At 46.5% G+C, this 22089-nt stretch overlaps 1 protein-coding gene across 8 annotated transcripts in view; it reads right to left on the bottom strand.

Annotated features, from left to right (window-relative positions):
• The window catches only part of CC2D2A (coiled-coil and C2 domain containing 2A), a 133920-nt gene extending 111934 nt beyond the window's left edge, over positions 1 to 21986 (bottom strand). For 2 of the 8 annotated variants that reach the window (XM_078068407.1, XM_078068405.1), the window contains exons 1-4: positions 21729 to 21942; positions 16236 to 16294; positions 13872 to 13955; positions 11858 to 11978 (exon numbers count right to left, since the gene is read on the bottom strand). In XM_078068407.1, coding sequence (XP_077924533.1) covers positions 11858 to 11978; positions 13872 to 13955; positions 16236 to 16274 — 244 coding nt within the window. In that variant the 5' untranslated portion in view covers positions 16275 to 16294; positions 21729 to 21942. Of the gene's footprint in view, positions 1 to 11857; positions 11979 to 12889; positions 12959 to 13396; positions 13475 to 13871; positions 13956 to 16235; positions 16295 to 21728 lie in introns of those variants that run through there. The other 6 variants (XM_078068404.1, XM_078068403.1, XM_078068409.1 and 3 more) reach the window with 6 other exon arrangements.
• Positions 21987 to 22089: the final 103 nt, after the last annotated feature.

Raw genomic sequence — 22089 nt, 5'->3', positions numbered from 1 at the left:
ATTATGCTAAGTGAAAGAAGCCAGACACAAATACCAAATATTATATGATTCTATTTGCAGGAAATGTCTAGAAAAAGCATATTTGTAAGGATATAAAACAAACCAGTGTTTGTCTAGGGCTGGGGTGGGAGTCGGGATTAACCGTAAATAGGCACAAAGGAACTTTCTGGGGTGATGAAATGTTCTAAAACTGGACTGCGGTGATGGTGGCACAAATCTACATTCATCGAAAATCATTGAGTTGTCTACTTACAGTAGGCGAATTTTATGTTATGCAAATTATATTTCAATAAGGCTCTTAAAAATATGAGTTGCCTCATTAGACAGGCAAAAGAAGATATTGGGTAGAAAGCTGCCGTCCATTCAGTCCGACGGAGCCCTGGGCTGGAGATAACCATTTGGGACTGGTCAGGTACACACACGTTGTGTATACATTAGGATTTCAAATCTTGAGATGACCAAGAGAATGAGGATTGAGGAAGAAAAGAGGGCCAGGCCCTGAGCCTGGGTGCTCCTAGAGGCTGGGGATGTAAGAACCAGCAAGGACACCGAGAGGGACAGCCCACGGGGGAGAAGTAAGAGAGGACTGCTGGAAGCAAAGGGCAAAGGGAGGAGGTGGTGGTGAGCTATGCCAAATGTGCTGGAAGTCAGTAAGGGAAAGACTGGCAACTGACCAGTGAATTAGGCAAACGGGCAATTCCCTGGCCCCCTCCACAATAGCAGTGCTGATGTGAGTTAGACTGGAGTAGGGTCAAGACTGGAGATGAACATGGGGGTAGATGACTCTGGAGCAATTTTGCTTAAAGGAGTCTTTTGGAAAATGCCTTTCCTGACAACTAATCATCATGCTGGGTGTGTTCCGTACTTCTTGTACTCTTATGGTATGGTCAGTAGGGGGGCCACAAGACACAGAGGAGAGGCTCAGCAAACAGTTCCTCATACTCCCTAGTTCTAGAACCAGGACGCATGGCACACCACGCAGGGCCACACGGAAAGACACCAAAAGGTGGTCAGGAGGCAGAAGCCGGGAGCGAGGTGAGTCCTTAGGCCACGGCCTTTATTGGGATTTCTCAGGGAAAGACAAGGCAGGGCAGGGTGAACAGTTTAGGCCTGGCTAGTTTGAATTATTCTGGGGGGCTCCAAGCTATAGTGGTGTCCCTAGTTGCCTGGTACTTGACCCTGGGATGATGCGGGCAGAGGAATACTGCTTCCTCGGGTGGCATCCGCCCGAAAGAGGTGGACTCTGGATTGGTCAGCGTGCATCTCAAAGGCACACTCCTCTCTGAGTCCTTTGCCATCTCTAAGAATTGGCTCAAATTTCCTCAACCCAGAAAGATTGTTTTTTTTCAAGATGTCAAACATCATAATATCCAGAAAAAAAGTTATAGAATACAATGTACTATTTATTCATACTTGTTTTAGTGCTTTAATTTAGTCCCCTCAGTACCGTGTGAGGTAGTGAACGCCAGTGCTGGTGAACTTTTTGACCTTTCCTACATTTCCCAGCATGCATGCTCTGACTAGAATGTTCTTTCCCTTCTCCCACTGCCAGACACCCAGGTAACTCCCAAGACCCAGCTTTTTCAGGCAGGTCTCCTCTGGGTCCCATACAGTCCTTTGTGACATTTCTTTCCTGGGTCAGTCTCTCCAGGACTTGATGCCTTTTTAAAAGTAAGCCTAAAACGAATGATCTACTTCCTTATATTTGCATCAGATTTCACCAGATTCCCTACTTTCTTTTCCACCAATACTGAGAAATTGGCTCTGAAATGATGCTTTAATCAGAGAAACTAACACGAATGAATGGGAAACAGATGTCAGTAATGAGGAAATTTATGTTCATAAGAAACTACTTAACATTTGATAGTTACTCCCTTAAGAGATGGTGCAAGTTGGAATCATGCGGGAAATGTGTATACTTCTTCTCTAGATGTTTATTTGATTTGGAACTAGTGCCTGTTCAGTGCCTTCTTTATTTGGAATGTCATGACTGTATGCATGTTTGAATAGCTGATTAGGAGCCAAAGCTTTTACTGCATGATTTTATGCTGCTGTTAATTAGGGAGGTGGCCGTTCTGAGCATGTGCCTGGTGCCGGGGGGAGGCCGCAGAATCTGTGTGCTGGCATCTGAGTATCTGAATACAGCCTGACTTTCACACCCCTTGGAGGCCTGTAGGAATGCTATAGTGTAGAAGGGCTCGTAGGTTCAAGGTGAAGAGCAGGGGTGCTGGCACCAAGGGGGAGGCCAGAGCCATGAGAGGTTTGGGAAGTAAATGTAAGAAGGAGTCAAAGATCCGGGTCCAGGAGAGCAGGCCTGGTTGGAAGGATGCGGTGGGTGTGGATGTGAGCATACCTAAGCCAGAGCATGGCCTTGCATAAAAAGGAGCGAGGCCAGCTTGAGACATCTATTCACTCGGTAAGCATCGTTGAGTGCCATCGGGGTACGAGCCCTGTGCTTAGCAGACCTGAAAGTCAGTCTCTACCCTCAAGAATTTCTAGTCCAGAGGAGAGGGGAGGCTATGCACCAAAAAAAAGATGACTTCAGACACTTGCATGGGTACAGGAGCCAGGAAGCCCAGAGGGGGTCTACTCAGCCCACCCTGGGGCATAGGGGAAACTTTCCAAAGGAGGTGGTACATATATTGATTTTTTAAAAAAAGATTTTATTTATTTATTCATAAGAGACAGATTGAGAGAGAGAGGCAGAGGGAGAAGCAGGCTCCCCGATGAGCAGGGAGCCTGATGCGGGACTCGATCCCAGGACCCTGGGATCATGACCTGAGCCGAAGGCAGACGCTTAACCATCTCAGCCACTCAGGAGCCCTATATATTGATTTTTGAAAGGTAAGTAGCAAGGCTAAGATAAACCAATAAGCAAAACCCCCAAATACAGAAAAGTTAGTTTAGGCAGGGAGAGTAAGGTAGGTGATTCCCCCAAGTGACACTCTTTTGCAGAAAAAAATGAGGCATAGCCAGAGTGACACTCTTGTGAAGGCTCTAAGTTGGCTCTATGCCCCGTAGGAAGAGTGTGCGGGGGGCCTGGGAGCCCCTGTGGACAGTGCTGGTCGCAGCATCGTTATTGTACCTTCCGTGGGCAACTGCAAACCCGTAGCTTTAAGGACCAGTCAGGGTTGCGATTTGTGTCAAATGATGCCATTTTTTGTGGCAAGTAAGAGCACAGAGGTCTACAGATGGAGTTTGAATCCTGACTCCACCATCTCTGGTGGGTAGTTCTTTTGGAACATAGTTTCCTAGCCAATGAAACAATGCCCCATGATGGTGCTGTTCTGAGAATTACATGATGTAATGCATGCAGTGACCTTAGCGCTCAAGAATGGTAATTATTTTTGTTAGTTATTTGGCAACAAGTTCTTCTTTTGGCTGGAGGAGACTACTATGTATGTACCAGCCCCTCCCCAGGTGCTTTCTGTGTATCATCTGATTTCACTGTTGTAAGGGCTGTATTACCTGGAGGTTTTTATGATCCCCATTTTATAAATGAGGCTACCGTGGCTTGGGAAGATTAGGTTATTGCTCAAGGTCCCATGACTGAAAGTACAAACAGTAGTAGTGAGTCTGACTGCAGTTTCTCTAGGCTTCAAGGAATGTTTGCTGGCTTGACATGTTTATTTCTCTTAATATCTTGGCAATGTAATGGGATGTGGGCAAGGAAAGAGAGTGAGGAATCTTGATAGAAATCCTATCAGAAAGCTTGCTACCTGGCTCAGAATGTGCTCTGAAGCTCTCAGAGTTCAAGATTGTCAAATTTTATCATCTGTCTGTCTGCCTTGTCTATTATCTATCTATCTATCTATCTATCTATCTATCTATCTATCTATCCATCTATTTATCTATCATCTATCTATCTTGGCTGGGTGATGTGGAGATGCCTCAAGTAAACAACTAATTGGTTAGGGGAAGAAAATAAAATGGAATTATGTGAGCTTAAAAAGTCCCATAGTGTTGTTAACATAAATTGTCTTGTTGGGGCTAGGGAAACCATTGAATCAGAGGTTTCGCCCAGGGAAATGTAAACAGTATTCATAAATCGGTCATGAGACAGAGCTTCATGATGCACTTACACAAAGTATTAGCCCAGCCCAGGTTGGGGGGTTGGCAGGATGGTTCAACATATGAAAATCAATCAATGTGATACCCCTTGGTAACAGAACTCAGGACAAAACCACATGATCATCTCAACTGATGCAGAAAAAAGCATTTGACAAGATCCAACATCCTTTTATGATTAAAAAAAACAAAAAATGCATTCAACAAAATAGGGCTAGAAGGCAACTACCTCAACATAGTAGAGGCCATATATGAAACCCCACAACTAACATCATGCTCAGTGGTGAACAACTGAAAGTATTTCCTCTAAGATCAGGAGCAAGGCAAGGATGCCTCCCCTCACCACTTTTATTCAATATGGCATTGGAATCCTAGCCAGAGCCGTTAGGTTAAGTGCTATAGACTGAATATTTGTATCTTCTCCAAATTCTTAGATTATAACTGAACCCCCAGGGTGATAGTATTTGGAACTGAGGCCTCTGGGAGGTAGTTAGGTCACGAGGGCTCCCCCTTAAAAGGCACTAGCTCCCTTGAAGCTTCCACCATGTGAGGATACAGCAAGAGGACAGCCATCCGTGAACCAGGAAGTGGGCCCCCTTATGAGACACCAAATCTGCCAGTGGCTTGATTTTGAACTTTTCAGCCTCCAGAACTATGAGAAATAAATTTCTGTTCTTTATAAGTTATCCAGTCTATGGTATTCTGTTAGAGCAGCTCAGACATACTAAGACAGCAAGAAAAAAAGCTACCAAAGGCATCCTGTTTGGAAAGGAAGATGCAAAACTATCTCTGTTTGTGGATGACATGGTTTTACATATAGAAAACCCTGAAGATTCTACACAAAAACACTGTTCAGCCAAGTTGCAGGATATAAAGTTGACACGAAAAATCAGCTGTGTTTCTATACACTAACAACAAAAAAAATCTAAAAAGGAAATTAAGAAAACAATTCCATTTAGAATAGCATGAAAAAGAATAAAATATTTAAGAATAAGCTTCACCAAGGAGGCAAAAGACTCGTACACTGAGAACTGCAAAACATTGCTGAAAGAAATTAAAGACACAAATAACTGGAAAGATAGCTCATGTTCATGGATTGGAAAACTTAATATTGTTAAAATGTTGGTACTACCCAAGGTGATATACAGATTTAATGTAATCCCTATCAAAATCTTACTGGCATTTTTCACAGAAATAGAGAAATTCATCCTTAATTCATATGAAATATTAAGGGACCCTGAAATAGCCAAAACAATTTTGAAAAAGAAGACTAGTCTCACACTTCTGATTTCAAAACATATTACAAAGCTACAGTAATCAAAACAGTGTGGTGCTCAAATGAATAAATAAAATCTTTAAAAAAAAAAAAAAAACAGTGTGGTGCTGGCATAAAGACAGACATACAGATCAATGGAATAGATAGAGAACCCGGAAATAGACCTTGCAAATATGGTCAAAAGCAACACAAGGGTGCCAAGACACTCAATTGGAAAAGGACTATCTCCTCAACAAATGGTGTTGGGAAACTGGTAATTCATATGCAAAAGAGTGAACTTGGACCCTTACCTTACACCATATAAAAAAAAACAAAACAAAACTCAAAATGGATTAAAGACCTAAATGTAAGACCTAAAATTATAAAACTCCTAGAAAAAACATAGAGGAAATAATTCATGACACTGAATTTGGCAATGATTTATGAGCTAAGTCACCAAAAGCACAGGCAATAAAAGCAAAAACAGACAAATGGGATTACCTCAAACTCAAGAGCTTTTGTGCATCAAAGGACACAATCAATAGAGTGAAAATGCAAACTGTGGAATGGGAGAAAAAATTTGCAAATCATGTATCTGATAAGGGTTATTACACAGAATGCATAAAGTATGCCTGTAACTCAACAACAACCATCAAAACAAATAACTTGATCAGAAAATGGAAAAGGATAGACATTTCTCCCAAGCATGATATACAAATGGTCGTCAACAAACACACGAAAAGATGCTCAACATCACTAACCATTAGAGAAATGCAAATCAAAACCACAATGACAGATCAGTCCACATCCACTAAGATGGCTAGTGTAGAAACAAAACAAACAGAAAATAACAAATGTTGGTAAGGATGTGGAGAAACTGGAACTTTGTGCAGTGTTGGTGGAAATAGAAAAGATGCACCCACTATGCAAAAGTATGCTGGTTCCTCAAAATATTAAGCATAGAACTACCGTATGAACCAGTAGTCTCACTTCTTGCTCTGTATATCCAAAAGAATTGAAAGCAGGAGCTTGAAGACATATTTGCACATTCATGTTGGTAACAATTTGCAATAGCCAAGAGGTAGAAGCAACTCAAATGTCTACCAAGGATGAATGTATCAGCAGGATGTGACGTATACATACAATGAACTGTGATTCAGCTTTAAAAAGTAACGGATTCCTGTCACCTGCTACAATGTGGATGAACCTTAAAGACATAATGCTAAGTGAAATGAGCCAGTCACAAAGACAAATACTGTCTGATTTTACTATATGGGGTACCAAAAATAGTCAAATTCATTGCAACAGAAAGGAGAATAGAGGTTGTCAAGGGCTAAAGGGAGGAGAAATGGGGAGTTAGGGTTTAATAGAGAGTTTTCAGTTTTGCAAGAAGAAAGAGTTCCAGGGGTCTCTTGCACAACTTTGTGAACAGAGTTACTTCTACTGAAGTGTATATTTAAAAATGATTAAGATGGATTGGGGTGTCTGGGTGGGTTAGTCAGTTAAGGGTCTGACTCTTGATTTTGGCTCAGGTCATGATCCAAGGGTCACGAGATCGAGACCCACGTCCGGCTTTGCACTGGGCATAGATCCTGCTTAAGATTCTCTCTCTTCCTCCCTTTCTGCCCCTCCCCCGATTTGTGTGCGTGCACGTGCACACACAAACACACACACGTGCTGTTGTTGGGTGTGCTCTCTCTCTCTCCCCCAAGGGGGTAAAAAAAAAGATTAAGATGCAAATTCTATGTGTTTTTTTTTTTCACCATAATTAAAAACAAAAAGTGTATATATACTGGCAAAGACAAAAAAAACCCCAAAAAACAAAAAGAGAAAAAAGATACTTAAAACAAACACGGCAAAATCTTGTTAATCCTTGAATCTGGTGCTGGACATATGAAGTTCACTGGATTTTTTTTTTTTTTTTTTAAGTAAGCTCTACACCCAACGTGGAGCTTGAACTCACAACCCTGAGATAAAGAGTCTCATGCTCTACCGGCTGAGCCAAACAGGCTCCCTGGTTCCCTGGATTTTATTTAATTCTGTGCATGTTCGAATTTTCATAATGAAAAACAGAAGCCCCAAAGGGTGTTACATTTAGGATCTTAAGGCCTTGGCCCTTGCCTTGGTGACATTTGATTTGCTTTGAGAATATCAAAAGCTATTTTGATAACCAGACAAGTAAAGCCTTAATAGATGGGCTGAAGAGTCATGAGCAGAGAAAATAAATTTGTATTTCTTGTTTTGCTTGGAAAACATAATAAAAGGAGTCAAGGAGAAAATGTGCCTGAGGGTTGAAAACTCCTCTCTCCCAAGAGCAGCCAACCTACTTGAACTCATGTAGGGCCCTGTGCCCCCAGTCCCTGTTCCTCCAGCCTAGCAGAGCAAGGACGTGGGGGATGGAGAGGAAGATACTCTCTTATCACTGTCACCTTCTCAATCCTCTGATTCTCCCATAAGACTACAAAATCTGAGAGGACAGGGCTCTGTCTGAGGCTTTGGCTGTTATGCCCAGGGCAGATTGTCCAACAAATGTCACTGAGCCCCTTTCCTGGCCCAAGTATTGTTCTGGGCACTGGGGTTAGGGTCCACTGGGAATGGAGAAGACTCAGTCCTGCTCTCAGGGACAGTCAGCAAACAGTTGCCTGGAGCATGCCAGGGGTGATAAATGCTCTACAAGAAAACAGAACCGGGGGTAGGACAGAGAATAGGGGAGGAGGTGGGAAAGTGCTCTTTTAGACAGACGGTCAGCAAAGGCCTCCCCCGACCTCCAGACCCCGATCTCCATCTCCACTTCGATATCCAGCAGGCATCTCAAACTTTGCAAGTCCTTTGCTGATTTTACCCCAAACCCGTTCTTTCTGCCGTCTCCCCTTCTCTGTCAATGGCAACTCGGTTTTCCCAGTTGCTCAAGTTACAGAGCTGACATCATCCGTCCTGCGTTCAAAACTCCTGTTCAGTTCAGCCAGAAACCCTGTTGCTTCTATCTTCCAGATGCCCTGAGTCCCACCCCTTCTTTCTACCTCTTCCACTGCCACCTTGGTCCCAGTCGCCACCACCACCCGCTTGGGCTTCGCCCTGGCTCTTCGCCTGTCTCTGTGTTCTGTCCTCGCACCTTCCAGAGCTTTCAGCCTTAAGTCGGAGCAGGCCCTCCCTCGGTCCTCATCTCACTTGGACTGAAAGTATAGGGGCCCGCAGGCTCCTCCCTTCTGGTCTCAATTCCTACTTTTCCTCCTTGCTCACTCTGTCAACCACGCCGGCCTCCTTGCTGTACCTTAACCATACCGAGCACACTCCTGCATGAAGAGCTCTTTTCTAGGAGTGCCTGGGTGGCTCAGTTGGTTAAGCATCTGCCTTGGGCTCAGGTCATGATCCCGGTGTCCTGGGATCGAGGCCCGCACCAGGCTCCCTGTTCAGCGGGGAGCCTGCTTCTCCCTCTCCCTCTGCTCCTCCCCCACTCGTGCTCTCTCTCTCAAATCAATCAATCAATCAATCAATAAAATCTTTAAAAAAAAAAAGAGCACTTTTCTCAGGGGTCTCCCATATTCCTCCAAGCCTCTGCTCAAACATGGTCTGGCTGGAGAGGCCTTCCCCTGACGACTCTTCATAAATAAGAAAGGGACAGGTAGGGATTCGTACCCACACTCGTCTGACCCCAAAGACCATGGTCTTCACTGCTACAACTCCCTGGCCTTTCTGCCACAAGCGTACGGAAGACGTGGGTGGAGAGCTTTCCTTGAATGGGCACCAAAGCCTGGGATGCTCAAACGGTCACGAGGCATTCCGAGGTCGGCAAGCAGTCAAGCAGGTGGGGATAGATGGGAGAGGAGTGGAAACACCACTAGAAGGGGCCAGAGTACATAGGGTCTTGGGACCCAGAACAAAGAAGGAGTGTGGATTTTATGTGCTGCTCATCACAGATTTCTGAGTAGGAAAGCGATATACAGAGTTTTAAAGAAAGATGAATGTGGCGGCTTAAAAATATGTCCATAAATTTCTCCAACACACACACCTCTCTTTAAAGGGGGAAGCTTGATGTCCCTCCCCTTGACGGTGGGCTGGACTCAGTGCCATACTTGTAACAAATGGCAGAGGTGTGTGATTTCCCGGGCTTGGCTGCCTCTACCTTGCTCAGGGTGCACGGTTTTCTGCCCACGTTTGTGTGTTTCCAAGCTGTCTGTCTGGATTCCTCTTCTCCCAACGCTCACTCGAGACCCCTGCACACCCTCCAGCCTGCACTCCTCTGTCCTCTGCTGTGCCCCTGGCCCTGCCTCAGCCAGAGCCCTTGCTGTGCTTCTCACGGCTCTTGTCAACCCTTGTCCCTCGTCTGTCTCGTGCTCTACTGTGCGTTGGCATCGTGAATGAAATCCGTCCTGCGATCTTGACCCCATGGCTGGCTTTCTGCTGGTCTTGACCTCTCGTTTCTGACGCATGCCTGGCCCCCCAGGCTTCTTACCCACCAGGTGCCCCCAGCTCACTCCTCGGGCTGTTTTCTTTACCTCTTGGCCCACCAGTGCTGCTAAACTAGCAACAGCGTTAGCTCTACCCAGGGATGTCCAGACACCCGCTCGTCACGACCTTGTTCAGGCAGGCGAATCTTAGGTTTGTATTGTTCTCCTCTTCTCCAAATCAGAAAGGGTGTCTTTAAAAAATGTTCACTTTTGGACTAATGCAAAGTCCCAAAGTCTCTTAGCTCGAGAACAGCTGAGTCACTGTGCAGTTATTTATGTAATACACTAGTGTGTACTATTTGAGTATTTGTTACAATGTGTACTATTTAAAGTACTTACGTGCCTTTTTTGATTTCATCCTCACAACCACACCCATGGTGATAGTAAATAGTAATTTTCCCATTTTAGGACTAAGGAATGAATCAACTTTTTAATAAGAGCCTGGGTGGCTCAGTCGGTTAAGTGTCTGCCTTCAGCTCAGGTCATGATCTCGGGGTCCTGGGATCGAGTACTCTGTTGGGCTCCTTGCTCAGTGGGGAGTCTGCTTCTCCCTCTCTCCACTCACGCTCTCTCTCTGTCTCTCTCAAATAAATAAATAAATAAATAAAATCTTTAAAAAGAGTCTTATTATTGGCCAACCCCTCTGACATTTTTTTCCCTTGATTTAAAAATAACTACTAAATGGAGCACCTGGGTAGCTCATTGGGTTGAGCATCCGACTCTTGATTCTGGCTCAGGTCAGGATCTCAGGGTTGTGGGATCGAGCCCCACGTTGAGCTCGGCACTGGGCATGGAGTCTGCTGGAGATTCTGTCCCTCTCCCCACACCCCTCATGCAAGTGCGCACGTTCTCTCTCTCTCAATTCATAAATAAATAAATAAAATCTTAAAAAAATAAAAAATATAAAAATAACTACTTAAATATTCAATAGTTGTGCTATGGACTGAATTGTGTCTCCGAAGAATTCATATGTTGAAGCCCTACCCCCTAATGGGACCGTATTTGGAGAGAGGGCCTCTGAGGAGGTAATGGAGGTTAAATGGAGTTACACAGTGGGACCCTGATAAATAGGATTCGTGTCCTTATTGGACACCCGAGTGAACACACAGGGAAATGGCAGCCACCTATAAGGCAGGGAGAGACGCCTTGCTGGAAACCCACCACACGGGCACCCTGAGCTTGGACTTCCAGCTTCCAGAATTATGAGGACGTAGATGTCTGCCGTTTGAGCTACCCAGGCTATGGTATTTTGTTGTGGCAGCCTGAACTATGACAAGTTGTAACCTTCAATAATGAGTAATTTTGAGCATTTCGAAAGAAAAGTGACTCTCTGGGTTAAAGTTTGGTTCTGTTTTCCTAATTTGTAACAGTCCTATGATATCATCGCTCTTAGACGGGAACCACATTTTTCTTAGGGTTGGACTTCGGATGAGTTTGCTTCCAAAGCACTCTGGTTTCCAATAGTTACTTTATTCCCCAGCCCTGCTACAGGGAAACGGGGTAACCAATTGTGTAATGATTACTTAACAACTGAAAAGTGTCCCACACCTTCTCCTCTTGTCTAATCCACTTTTCACGAAAAGCAACAAGTAAGGGATAATCCTTCTCCCTACGATTGAGCAGCTAGTTAATGATGTCCTTGGTAGTGGAGGTTCTTGGAAGGGGGAAGAATGTGCATGTGTGTGTGTGGGTGGGGGGGGCTGTGTGTGGTAAGTGCAGGGGTCTTCAAGGGCCAAGACCATTGAGACCCTCACAAGTTCCATCATGTCTTGCAACGTCTCATTCAAGCCCCACTTCTTGAGCTTGGGTGGATTCCTAACCCTTGAATTTCTACAAATTTGATCACCTGTACTATTTCTATTTCAAGTAACACTTCCAAACTTATGTGGCTATGTAATCATGTCCTGAAGCTATGTGTCTTGTCTCCTAGACAGATGCTAACCAACAAAATTATCCATAGAGTTGGGGTGAAGTGGGTGGAGGGGTGGCAGCCACGGATGAGAAATAATACCCATTAAAAATCCCCATGTGGCTCTGTGCTGATCACAGTAGGCAATTAATTAATAATTAATGGGGGGACACTTACTCCGTGGGCCTCGACGGCTCGTCATGCTCAGGGGGCGAGTGTCAGAATCTTCCTGCACAGGCTCCTGCTGGTTGAAGTGGGGATTTTCAGACACCATTTCCTCGGGGCCAGTGGTGGGCAGCTGTGGGCAGAGGGTCAGAGGTTGTTACTCCCAGGGCTTCGGTTGACTCAGATTCTATCTGGGGATGAGGTGGGTCACTCAGCGAGGGGACAGACCTTAATACTATTCAGGTCTAGATATCCGTGACCTGTCACCTGTGTCAGAAAAGGGGTGCTAGCTCTGAGTTTGTCTAAGAGGGTTCTTGCGAAATTACCGAGGCATCCCCAAATAAAATAAATATTTCCACTATTTTTACATATAAGGTGCACAGCTCTGCAGAAATTGGGTGGAAAAGGGAAGCAGGAAAGTCATGGCCAAACTATGTGATCCTGACTCCAAATCATCTGGAAACAGCTGCCAAAGTGTCCCTGGATAATTCAGGGCAAAGAATAGCCTCCAGTTTCTTCCCCTGCTCCCCAGGGAGGGGAAGCTGGTGAGCAGAGGTGGCAGTGGAGGCCAAGGCTGAGCGACGGCCTTTGGGGCCAGAAAAAGGCTTGCCTCTGAACTCAGATGAACGGTGGGACTTTGGGCAGCAAGTTACTTAACTGCCTAGCTTCCTCCCTTCTCCGTCCGTAAAAGACGGGAGGTGAAAATAGCCCATTCACAGAGAGGCTTGCTGCTTTGTATCAGGCCAGGTGCAAAGCGCGGACATTGTGATTTAAATGAACGGCCCGGGCTGGATTTGAGGCACCGACTTAAAAACAAACAAAAAAAACCACTCCCCCAAATTCCATTCTGAAGTGCCGCTGGGGTTAAGAAACAGTTCTCTGGATTTCTTGCAACGCCCCCCAAACTGCTCCTGCTCTGTGGTCTGCAGTCTGGGCTCCCTCATGGGTTAGATGCCGGAGATGGCGCCTGGTATTCAGCTCTCCTCCCCATCCCTGCCTCCTTCTCCTGTCCTGTCCGGGTGCACCCTCCCCCCAGCCTGTCACCTGTGCTCGCTGTGCCTGTGGCCCTTGAGCTAAGGACTTGCACTCTCTGTCGGTGCTGGGTCCCCTGCCCTGGCTGCAGAGCCTGGCGGGGGGGGGGGGGTCCTCTAGGAAGGGGTTAAAGCTCCCTGCGTGGCCACGTGGCCAGCAGCGCCTCCCACGCCCTGGCCCTCCCCTGGGCTGCTCCGTCCCAGCTGCAGGAGACGCAGAGGCCTCCCCTCGGCCAGCTTGTCCCAGCCGGAGTGTGCTGGGTAGGGGTGGAGGGTAGGGGTGGAGAGAGGGGTCTGCCTTCTCCCTGACTTCGGCTCCCCCGGTGCCTTCCCCACCTCCCCACCTCCCGGCCACCCTCTCCAGGCATCCCTATCACGTGGCCCTGGCTCAAAATGGCGCTGTCTCCCTTCCCTGCCTTGCTGGCATCTCCATTATTCCAAGCAAATTGCCTCTCGGCAAGATCTTCCCTGCCTCCCCTTCTCCGACGACAGGGGCTCCTGAACATGGGAATTTATTTACCTTGAGAAGGCTGGTCTTGCAAGGGGGATGGATGCTCCCAGCCAAGGAGGGTCACTCCAGTGGAGGAGAGCTGGGGGATGGGGGGGTGGGCCTCTGGTTTAGACCGAAGCTGAATTTGGGTTTTGAAATTGGAGAAAGGGGGAGTTCCCCATGATTAGTAGTCCTGCACTGCCATCTATCGCCAGCCTCAGTTCATGGCCTTTGAGGACAACAGTCAAGAGACTCCGCCTTCCCTCTTGTCTGGACTTCTCTCAGGAGATGGGAGGAACCTCAGAAGGAAAACGCCCAGGGTATTGACCAGGACCTCCTCGTGGGGGTCACCTGTGAGGCCCCACACAGGTCCTACACCTGGCACCTTCCACCCGCATCCCTGCCTTTTCCAGGGGGCACCCCCAGGAGGACGTGTGGTCCCCGGCAGGTGGGAGCACCTTGGATCGGCCCGATGCACAGACACGTGGTCCCTAGCCCCACCTACCCGTTTCTTCCTTTTTTGTCTTGCAACCTTTGGGGTCTTCTTCTGTCTTCCCACACCTGCGTCCTCATCATTTTCAATGAACTCCTTTGAAAAAATGCAAAGGGATGAGTCATCACTCGGTCTGTGTGTCAGTTGGGAAACAAAGCCCAGTAAGAGAGGAAGAGGGGTGCACTTTAGGTATTAACATTAAAATGGCCATGTTGCCCCCTCCCCGAAAGTTGAGTGTGAGAGAAGGGATAGTAGCCCCGGTCTGAGCAGCCACCAGCATCTACCTCCTCTTCTCAAAATAAGCATGGTCTCGAAAATTTCTGTCCAAATGGAAACGTTGTAAATGAGGTGACGTTGGAGCCTCCACTGGCCCAGATCCTTGTTTGTGCATAAGACCTCCACTGTGCTTCCGGAGAGACTCCCTGGCCTCAAAACGCATGATCTAATGACGGTCAAGGACAAGTGAATCTGCCAGGACAGCCGGTGTGTCCAGACGGAGGACCCCAGCACAGGATGACATCAGAATCAGATGGGGTTTCAAGGGCCGGGCTCCTCTGCCCCTCCAGCCTCAGTCTGAAGTCCAGAATAATGAAGATACATGTTCAATCGCCATGAGGTTTCAATTTAAAGAAAATGTTTGCAGGTCTTTTTGAAAACAGAGAAATTCTTTCACAGTGCAAACTTTGTTTTCTTTTTCCGTATTACACTTTCTAAAGTCTTAGTCATAAAATGTTAGAGCTGAATGCTCTGGAGTGTTCAAGTTTTAACTTCTCCAATTCTAGAATTTTATAAACTGGGGCACAAGCACCTCTGGGTGTAAATGAGGTTGCAAGGTAAACCCGGACCCTGTCCCTGTTATACTGAATTCATTAGAAAGGTGTTCATAATGAAACTGGGATTTTTTTAGCAAAGATTTTATTTATTTATTTGATAGAGAGAAGGAGAGAGCACAAGCAGGGGGAGCAGTAGAGGAAGAGGGAGAAGCAGGTTCCCCGCTGAGCAGGGAGCCCGATGCGGGGCTCTATCCCAGGACCCTGGGATCATGACCTGAGCCGAAGGCAGATGCTTAACCGGCTGAGCCACCCAGGCGCCCCTTTTTATTTTGATACTGAAGCAAACTTGGAACACAAAGAATGGATTTTAATGCTATGATTTAAGATTTCAAAGAAACGTCATGCACGTTGCTGAGCCAGCCTCTAACTGCACATCCCTGCCCTTGGTTGTACAGCTTAGAGATGGCAGAACTTTGGTTAGCGGAGGGAACTGGTCCCAACCAGGGAATGTGCAGACCTTGGGCTTGTCTTTTGTCCAAGGGACCTGATCTCCCCGACTCACCCTCTGGGTGCGAGCCCCATTCTTACCGGGGCCTCACGATTCAGGGCCACCAGGTAGGGGGTGTTCTTATCTTAGGAGCTGGCCAACTTAGATTATAGGATGTTGATAAGACTGAGGTGTGCAAATGTGGCCCTTAATTCATGTTTAAGTTCTCACTGGCTTAGAATAGATTTGTGAGAAATCTGGGTTTTGTTTTGTTTTTGCTTTCCAATAATATTTTGATTCTCTATCAGTGGAAAACTGTCTAGTAGTAGACCGCAAATTAGGTAGGATGTAAACTCCATGAAGGCACAGGGTTTTGTTTGCTGCTGTAGCCCCAGGGACCAGAGGCACAATAAATGTTTGTTGCATAAATGCATAAGCAGATGTAGATTTATGTGGTTTGTCAGTATTGGGTATCTTGTTTCAAGTGGGTTAGCTGCGTAATGTGTTCCTTCTGGCTTCAGAAGTCCTCAATAGAAAACAGCCTATCTTCTCCATTTCTGCCTCTGTGGTCTCAAGTCAGTGGGCCCTGGAGCCAGGAGAGAAGCTAGGCTTGAGAGCAGTAGCTTCTCCTCCGTTCAGAGGTCTACGGTCTCCCAACAGGAGATGGTCTTCCTTCTCTGTTCTAGATCGTGTTTAATGATGTTTTGTACACGATGGGTTGGAAACTGCAGGACTCCTTGAGACAGAGGATTTTATTAGTGGTTATAATCTATGATTATTACCTTCACTCTGACTTTCTCTACTAATCAATGTGCTTCAGCAGAGCTGACTCAGCAGCAGGTGGTAACTCAAGACCGCTGTGTGTTGGAATTCATGAAATGGTGACCACGCAGCTTCAGAGCATTCACAGAGAGGTGCGCCCCTGGAGAGCCTGCAAGGACGCATTTCCTACACATCAGCCCCCGTCCCACTGCGTGCCTGACAGCACCCTCTGGGTGCTCCGGGTGTGCAATAAATGCTTCTTGCTAACCTAACGTCCTCACTCAGAAACACGTGTGACATGCGTCTTTGCACATACAAACACACCTTTAGGGGAACATCTAAGCAGCCTCTTACCTCTGTAATTATTTTTACTTTTTCTTCCTTGGGATTCATTTTAGCTGCGATGGCTGCTCCTGGACAGGGGGAAAAACACAAAAAACCAAGAAGTCAGACCTTTGAAAATCAGTGAAACATCTTTCTTACTATCCATGAATATGAAGCTGACCTCGATGGTTAGTGAAGCGTGGGAGCTGAGTAGATGTTTCCTTCCCAAGGAATATGTGCTTGCAGGCCTAGATTGGTGGAAATGAGCCCCAGAGGAAAAGGAAGGATGCCAGACCCTTCTGACCCCATGAGCCCAGCAATGAGCCCAGCCTTGAACCTGGCGCCACCGTGCAGCAGGTGGGAGTGAGAAAGAGTTCTGCCCTTGAAGTCAGAGGACCCTGGTGGGCATCCAGTTCATAGTTTCTCCTCTCCCCTCAAACCTCCACCTTCCCACCCCTTCCTCACTCTCTCCCCTTGGCCTTGGTTCTCATTTCACTGAACAGAGAGACGACACCAGAGGGGGGTCCCCCCACCTGCTGCCCCTTTCCCACTCTACTTTGTTTCCACTCACTACTGTGCCCATCCCTGCTCCCACCTAGGCTGGGACCTCAGCCTGTGTACCGGGCCCCATCACATACCCTCCTCTGGGACCTTGAGCTGACAATTTCCCCCTTTCCTCTGGATAATCACTTCTTCCTGCTGTATTGGTTCATTTCCCTCTCTGAACAAAGTACTTCAATTGGCCCCCTCTTTTTTATTTGTTTTTTAAAAGATTTTATTTATTTATTTGAGAGAGAGAGAGAGTGCGTGAGCACGAGTTGCGGGAGGGGCAGAGGGAGAGGGAGAAGCAGACTCCCCACTGAGCAGGGAGCCCAATGCCGGGCCTGATCCCAGGACCCTGAGATCATGACCTGAGCTGAAGGCAGACACTTAACCAACTGAGCCACCCAGGCGCCCCTGGCCCCTTCTTTATAGGGCTTTCTCTGGACTTCACTTCTCTTCTAGCTAGTGCTCAATTTTTCAACCTACAGGAAAGCTTCTCAAACCCTCTTTCTGAATCGGTTTGCTGGGCTGAGCACTGTCAAACTGCTCTTGTCGGGGTCTCCAGTGACCCTGCTTCGTCACATCTAATGATAGATCCTCAGCGCCCATCTTAATTGACCCTCAGAAGCATTTAGGAATGAAAGTGACCCATCATCTGCTTTTTTCTTGAAAGAGCTTCTTCACTTGGCTCTGGGAGCTGTTCTTGGCATTCCTCCTCCCCCCTCAGGCTCCGAGGCTGCTCTGATCTGCCTGCACCTCCCCGATTACCACATGGGGGCTCCCGCTTCGCCCATACTCATCTCATGGTGGTCCGACCCTGCCTTTGGCTTTCAAAGCCGCCTGTCCACTGCTGCTCCCCACACTCACACCCTGGGCCCACACACCTCCCTAGAGCTCCAGACTCAAATATCTGGATGCCTGATGGATAACCTCACTTGACCTAACATGCCCCAGATGAAGCTCCATGTCATCACCCCCGAATCTGCTTGTGCTGCAACCTTCCTTGTTGCCATAGACAGAACTCATTTGTCTTAGGCCAGAAACCTTGGAGTCCTTGACTCCTCTGTGACTCTCATATGACACACTACATGCAATCCACAGAAATCTTGTCAGCTGTGCTTTCAAATTATATTGAAAATCCAACCTCTTCTAAGCACCTCAATCCACCTCCAAGCCCTCCACTGTCATCACCCTGGTCAGGCACCCTTGTCTCCCACATGAACTCTTGTAAGACCCTCCTAACTTCTCCGTTTCCCACTTGGCTCACCTACAGTTTGTTCTTTGAAGAGTGTGAATTGTTTAAAATTCCAGTGCAGTCATGTCCTTCCTCCACTCAAAATCCAACGACTTCCTTTTTTTCAACAGAGTAAAATCCCAAACCCTTTCAATTGCCTACATGGCTCTACATGATCTGCACTCGAATCCTCTGGCCTCAGGGCCTTTGCATTTGCTGTTCTCTCTGTCTAGAACTCTCTTGCCCAAGATAACTGCACAGCTCTCTGTCTCTTTTAATTCCTTCAGGACCCTACAGAGACCCTTCAGAGAAGTCTTCCCAGAACACTCATAATACAATGATAACCTGCCTCCTTCACCCTCCTGGAACTCCCTGACTGCCTTATAAGGATTTCTTTCTCCATAGTATTTATCACCTCTCTACATATTTATTTGTTATTGTCTGCCCATTCCCATTAGAATATAAGCTACAAGAGGGCAGGGACATTTGTTCATTGTTTACCCCCAGAGCCTAAGAGTATGGCATACAGCAGACATTCAATAAATGAGTTTCAAACGAATGACTGCATCACTATTTATTGACTGTGTCTCCCGTGGGCACCTTCTGGAGCCCCTTTAAATCTTCATTCTCCTCTCGGGGCTGCCGTGAAGATCAAGTGGGAGGACACGGGGAGAACAGCTGTGGCTGATGAATCATAAGCCCTTCCTAATATCCTGGGATCCGAATCTCAGCTGGACCCTGTCATTTAAGCAGCTCATCTGAGGTGTTCAAGGTTGCCCTGACCCTAATGGGGAATTAGCATATTCCAGGGACACAAAGCATCTGAAAATCTGTGGTGTCCCCTCCAGACCTCCTTACAGCCTCCCAGAAACGGCGGAAGGAAACTGATCATAGCAGCTCAGAAAATAAAAGGACAGAGGAGGTGATCCAGATGGAACGAAGGGCAGAGAATAAGAATAAAATGCCAACGGACATGAGAGCTCTCTAGTGAACAACTCTGGCAATTATGAGCTGGAAAAAAAAAGAACTGTGACGTATTTTAGGAAAGAAAGATTCTTTCTCAATAAATTAAAAAAAAAGAAACAGATGTAAAAATGAAAAGTGTAACGGAGTTGATTTTCTTCTCCTCATTCTTTCCTGATCATTACCTTTGAATGAGTTTCTCAGGAAATCAAATGACATCAAATTTCATTTTTTCGTGAGCATGGTTCCTAAGAAAAGATAAACCAATACTGCCCGACTTTAAGATGCAGCTTGTCATCGCCAAATGCATTGAGCACGTGTTAATGCATTCCTATTGGCGTCACCAAAATAAGAGCCATGATTTACCGCACACTCACTTTGTGCTGTCTCGAGATGTATTATAGCCCCAGACCTGACGGCGGCTCTGCTGTACACGCCTCAGGTCCCATGCGAGGGACCAAGGCTTCCTCTGAGGTTAGCCCCTGGCAGCTTACACGATTCGTCCAAGGTTATAGTGATTAAACGTCACATTTGGAATGTGACCCCAAGGCTTGCTGATCCCACAGTCCTCCCCATGCCACTCTACCTCTCTGTCCCACTGTTTATTCCTGCTTTTGTAATGATGTTAGTGACTAGTCTATGCTAGTCCACTATCCTGGAAATATGTACAATTGAAAATTGCAGGGTATTGCCCCAGTGAGAAAGGGCTTTGGCTACTTTAGGTCAATGATTTATTTAACTTAGTGCAGAAACCCAAAGACATTTTTCTAGGGAAATACTGATACCTTCATCCAAATAAATGGACTGTCTCTGAGGGTCACGAGTGGATCAGAGTCATAACCGGAGAACCCTGTGACAAATTCTACAGGATGTACGGAAAAGAATGAAGGTATATGATATGGGATGCACTGCATCTCACCTCGGGCTGCTTAAAGACTAACACAGTATGAGTGTCCTATCCCAAAACAGTGCGAACATGGGTGTATAGAAATACTGAGACCTTTGTAAAACATTATCTAAACCTGGGTTCACATTCCAGCTCTATTTATCACCTGTGTGATCTCGGGGCAATGTGTTCACATCTCTGAGATACATTTCTTCGCCTGTACACTTGTGATGATAATTCTTACCTCCAAGAATGATGATTCTAGAAGGGCTAGATGATAGAGTGGGTGGGTAAAATGCCTAGCATGGACCAGGCTCTCGAGATGGGTAAGTGTTATCATTAAGAAAAGGTGATGTTATAGAGGGAAAGTAGAAGAAAGGAGTGGGGTTGGAAAAAAAGCTTAGAGGACAGAAGCGGAATCATAAGAAAGACCAGAGGTGACAGTCAAGCCCCCCATTACCATCTTTGGTTCCATTTACAACCTCCTGGCTCTAAAACATGAGGTCTTCACTTTCCCTCCCCCCAGCTGGGCCCAGAGCAGTTTCCCTTCTCTCTGGTGTTTCTGGCTGTGACATCCGTCACCCCATTGATCGCCAGGGTTGATTCGGCTGATCTGGCTGGCTAGGCGGGTGTCCCCTTCCTCCCTCACCACTCCATGTGCGTCCCTCCAGAAGCTGTGCGCTCGGTCGAAGAGGACGACCTTCCCCAATAGGGGAGGATCGTTCTTTGGTCAAGGGTATATGAGTAGCTGTGCTCCCCAACTAGAACCTCCAAACAAGCTCTCTGGTGCTTCTGAAACACCCCCCACTCCAGCCCCACATGCCCATGTGCATTTCCTCTCTGTGTTCTGTGGTTAGCTTGTTCTGTCCTAGCCTGTTAGGGTTGGAGCCCGGAACCCTGGCAGGTGCCACACACACCCCTTCTAAGTTCATTATCTAGTTCTACAAGGTAGTCCAGCTGCAGCTTCCCTTTGTATAAAGTCAGTGACATAGAGCTTTATAGAATCATTTAGTCAGACATAACACACATTGCCCTGGAAGAGTACGTATAAAAGCCATACTTGAGCTGTGCTCTGTGGTCTATGCCCTGTGCATTTACATGATGAACTAAGGGCTCTCAGGCCCTCCCTAGGAGTAGTTCACTGTGCTTCGAGCATGTTCGACTCTTTTATAAATATCTGATGGTGCTTAGCTCCTTGTACTGTTGGCATCTGTTTATAGGTCTGTCTTCCAAGTAAACTCAGAGCTTCTGACCCGGTTTAATGCATTTCTGTACACTCTGAACTTTAGCACTTCAGTGCATTGTTCATGCTCGATAAATGTTGGAGTGAACAGCCCTTTAAATGTGCTCTAGGAGATAGACATAGAGAGATATTTCATTCTGGAGCTGAATTTGTTTGCAGAAGAGGTTATATGAAAATCCAATAACAGACATGTCTTTCCCATGAGACTTTATTAGCTTTCCATAGCACCTCTCTTCAACGAAGGCAAACTAGCAGTATAAATAACAGCCAGAAGATTTTCTTGTGATTTTTTGAAGTGGTGATCCTCTTCCCTTTATCTGTAATGGCTCTCTGACTATTGCCAAACAGAATGAAGTTTGCAATAACTAGCACTTCACCCCTTGAACCAATTCGAACTGAAAGGCTCAGAAATGCAACATGCAGCAAATGTTTCTGGGACACCGGAATGCAACAGGACGGCACAAAAATCCCAGAAAGGAAGCAGAGCGACCATCTGGGAGGAATTCCACCCAGGGGCAGTGATGAGCCAGACTTCCATTTCCTGCAAACCAGACACCAGACAGCCGCTCAAATCAAAGCAGCCCCAGTAATGCTCTATGATTCAATTCCAGAAAGTAAAAGGAAAATCACAGTGATGAGAACCCCTACACTTACAATTCATTAAATCCGCTCAGGGTGACGGAGGGGAGAGGCTGAACTCCAAGCGCGGGTCACTGGAGGCAGGATACCCCTGCTGCAGCCCTCTCCCGGGAAGAACGGATTACCTTACGGAACTTTACAAAGCACTTTGCAGATTCCGCTTTCTGGCATGAAAGGAAAAGTGGAGAGAGACGAATCCTACTGTTGAATCTTCTAAAAGAATCCAAAGGGAAAGGCTGAATGTTGGGGCGGCGCTGGGCTGCTCCCTGGGAGGCTGTAGCCATCTGGGAGCAAAAACACCCGCTTAGCAACGCGTTCCTAAGGGAGGTCACTCGGTGGCTTCATTTTTTTTTTTCTTTTTAAAGTGACAGGTTAC

This window comes from Halichoerus grypus, chromosome 3 (assembly GCF_964656455.1).
Source record: "Halichoerus grypus chromosome 3, mHalGry1.hap1.1, whole genome shotgun sequence".
NCBI classification, from domain to species: domain Eukaryota; kingdom Metazoa; phylum Chordata; class Mammalia; order Carnivora; family Phocidae; genus Halichoerus; species Halichoerus grypus.
This window is presented reverse-complemented; position numbering and strand designations above follow the sequence as displayed.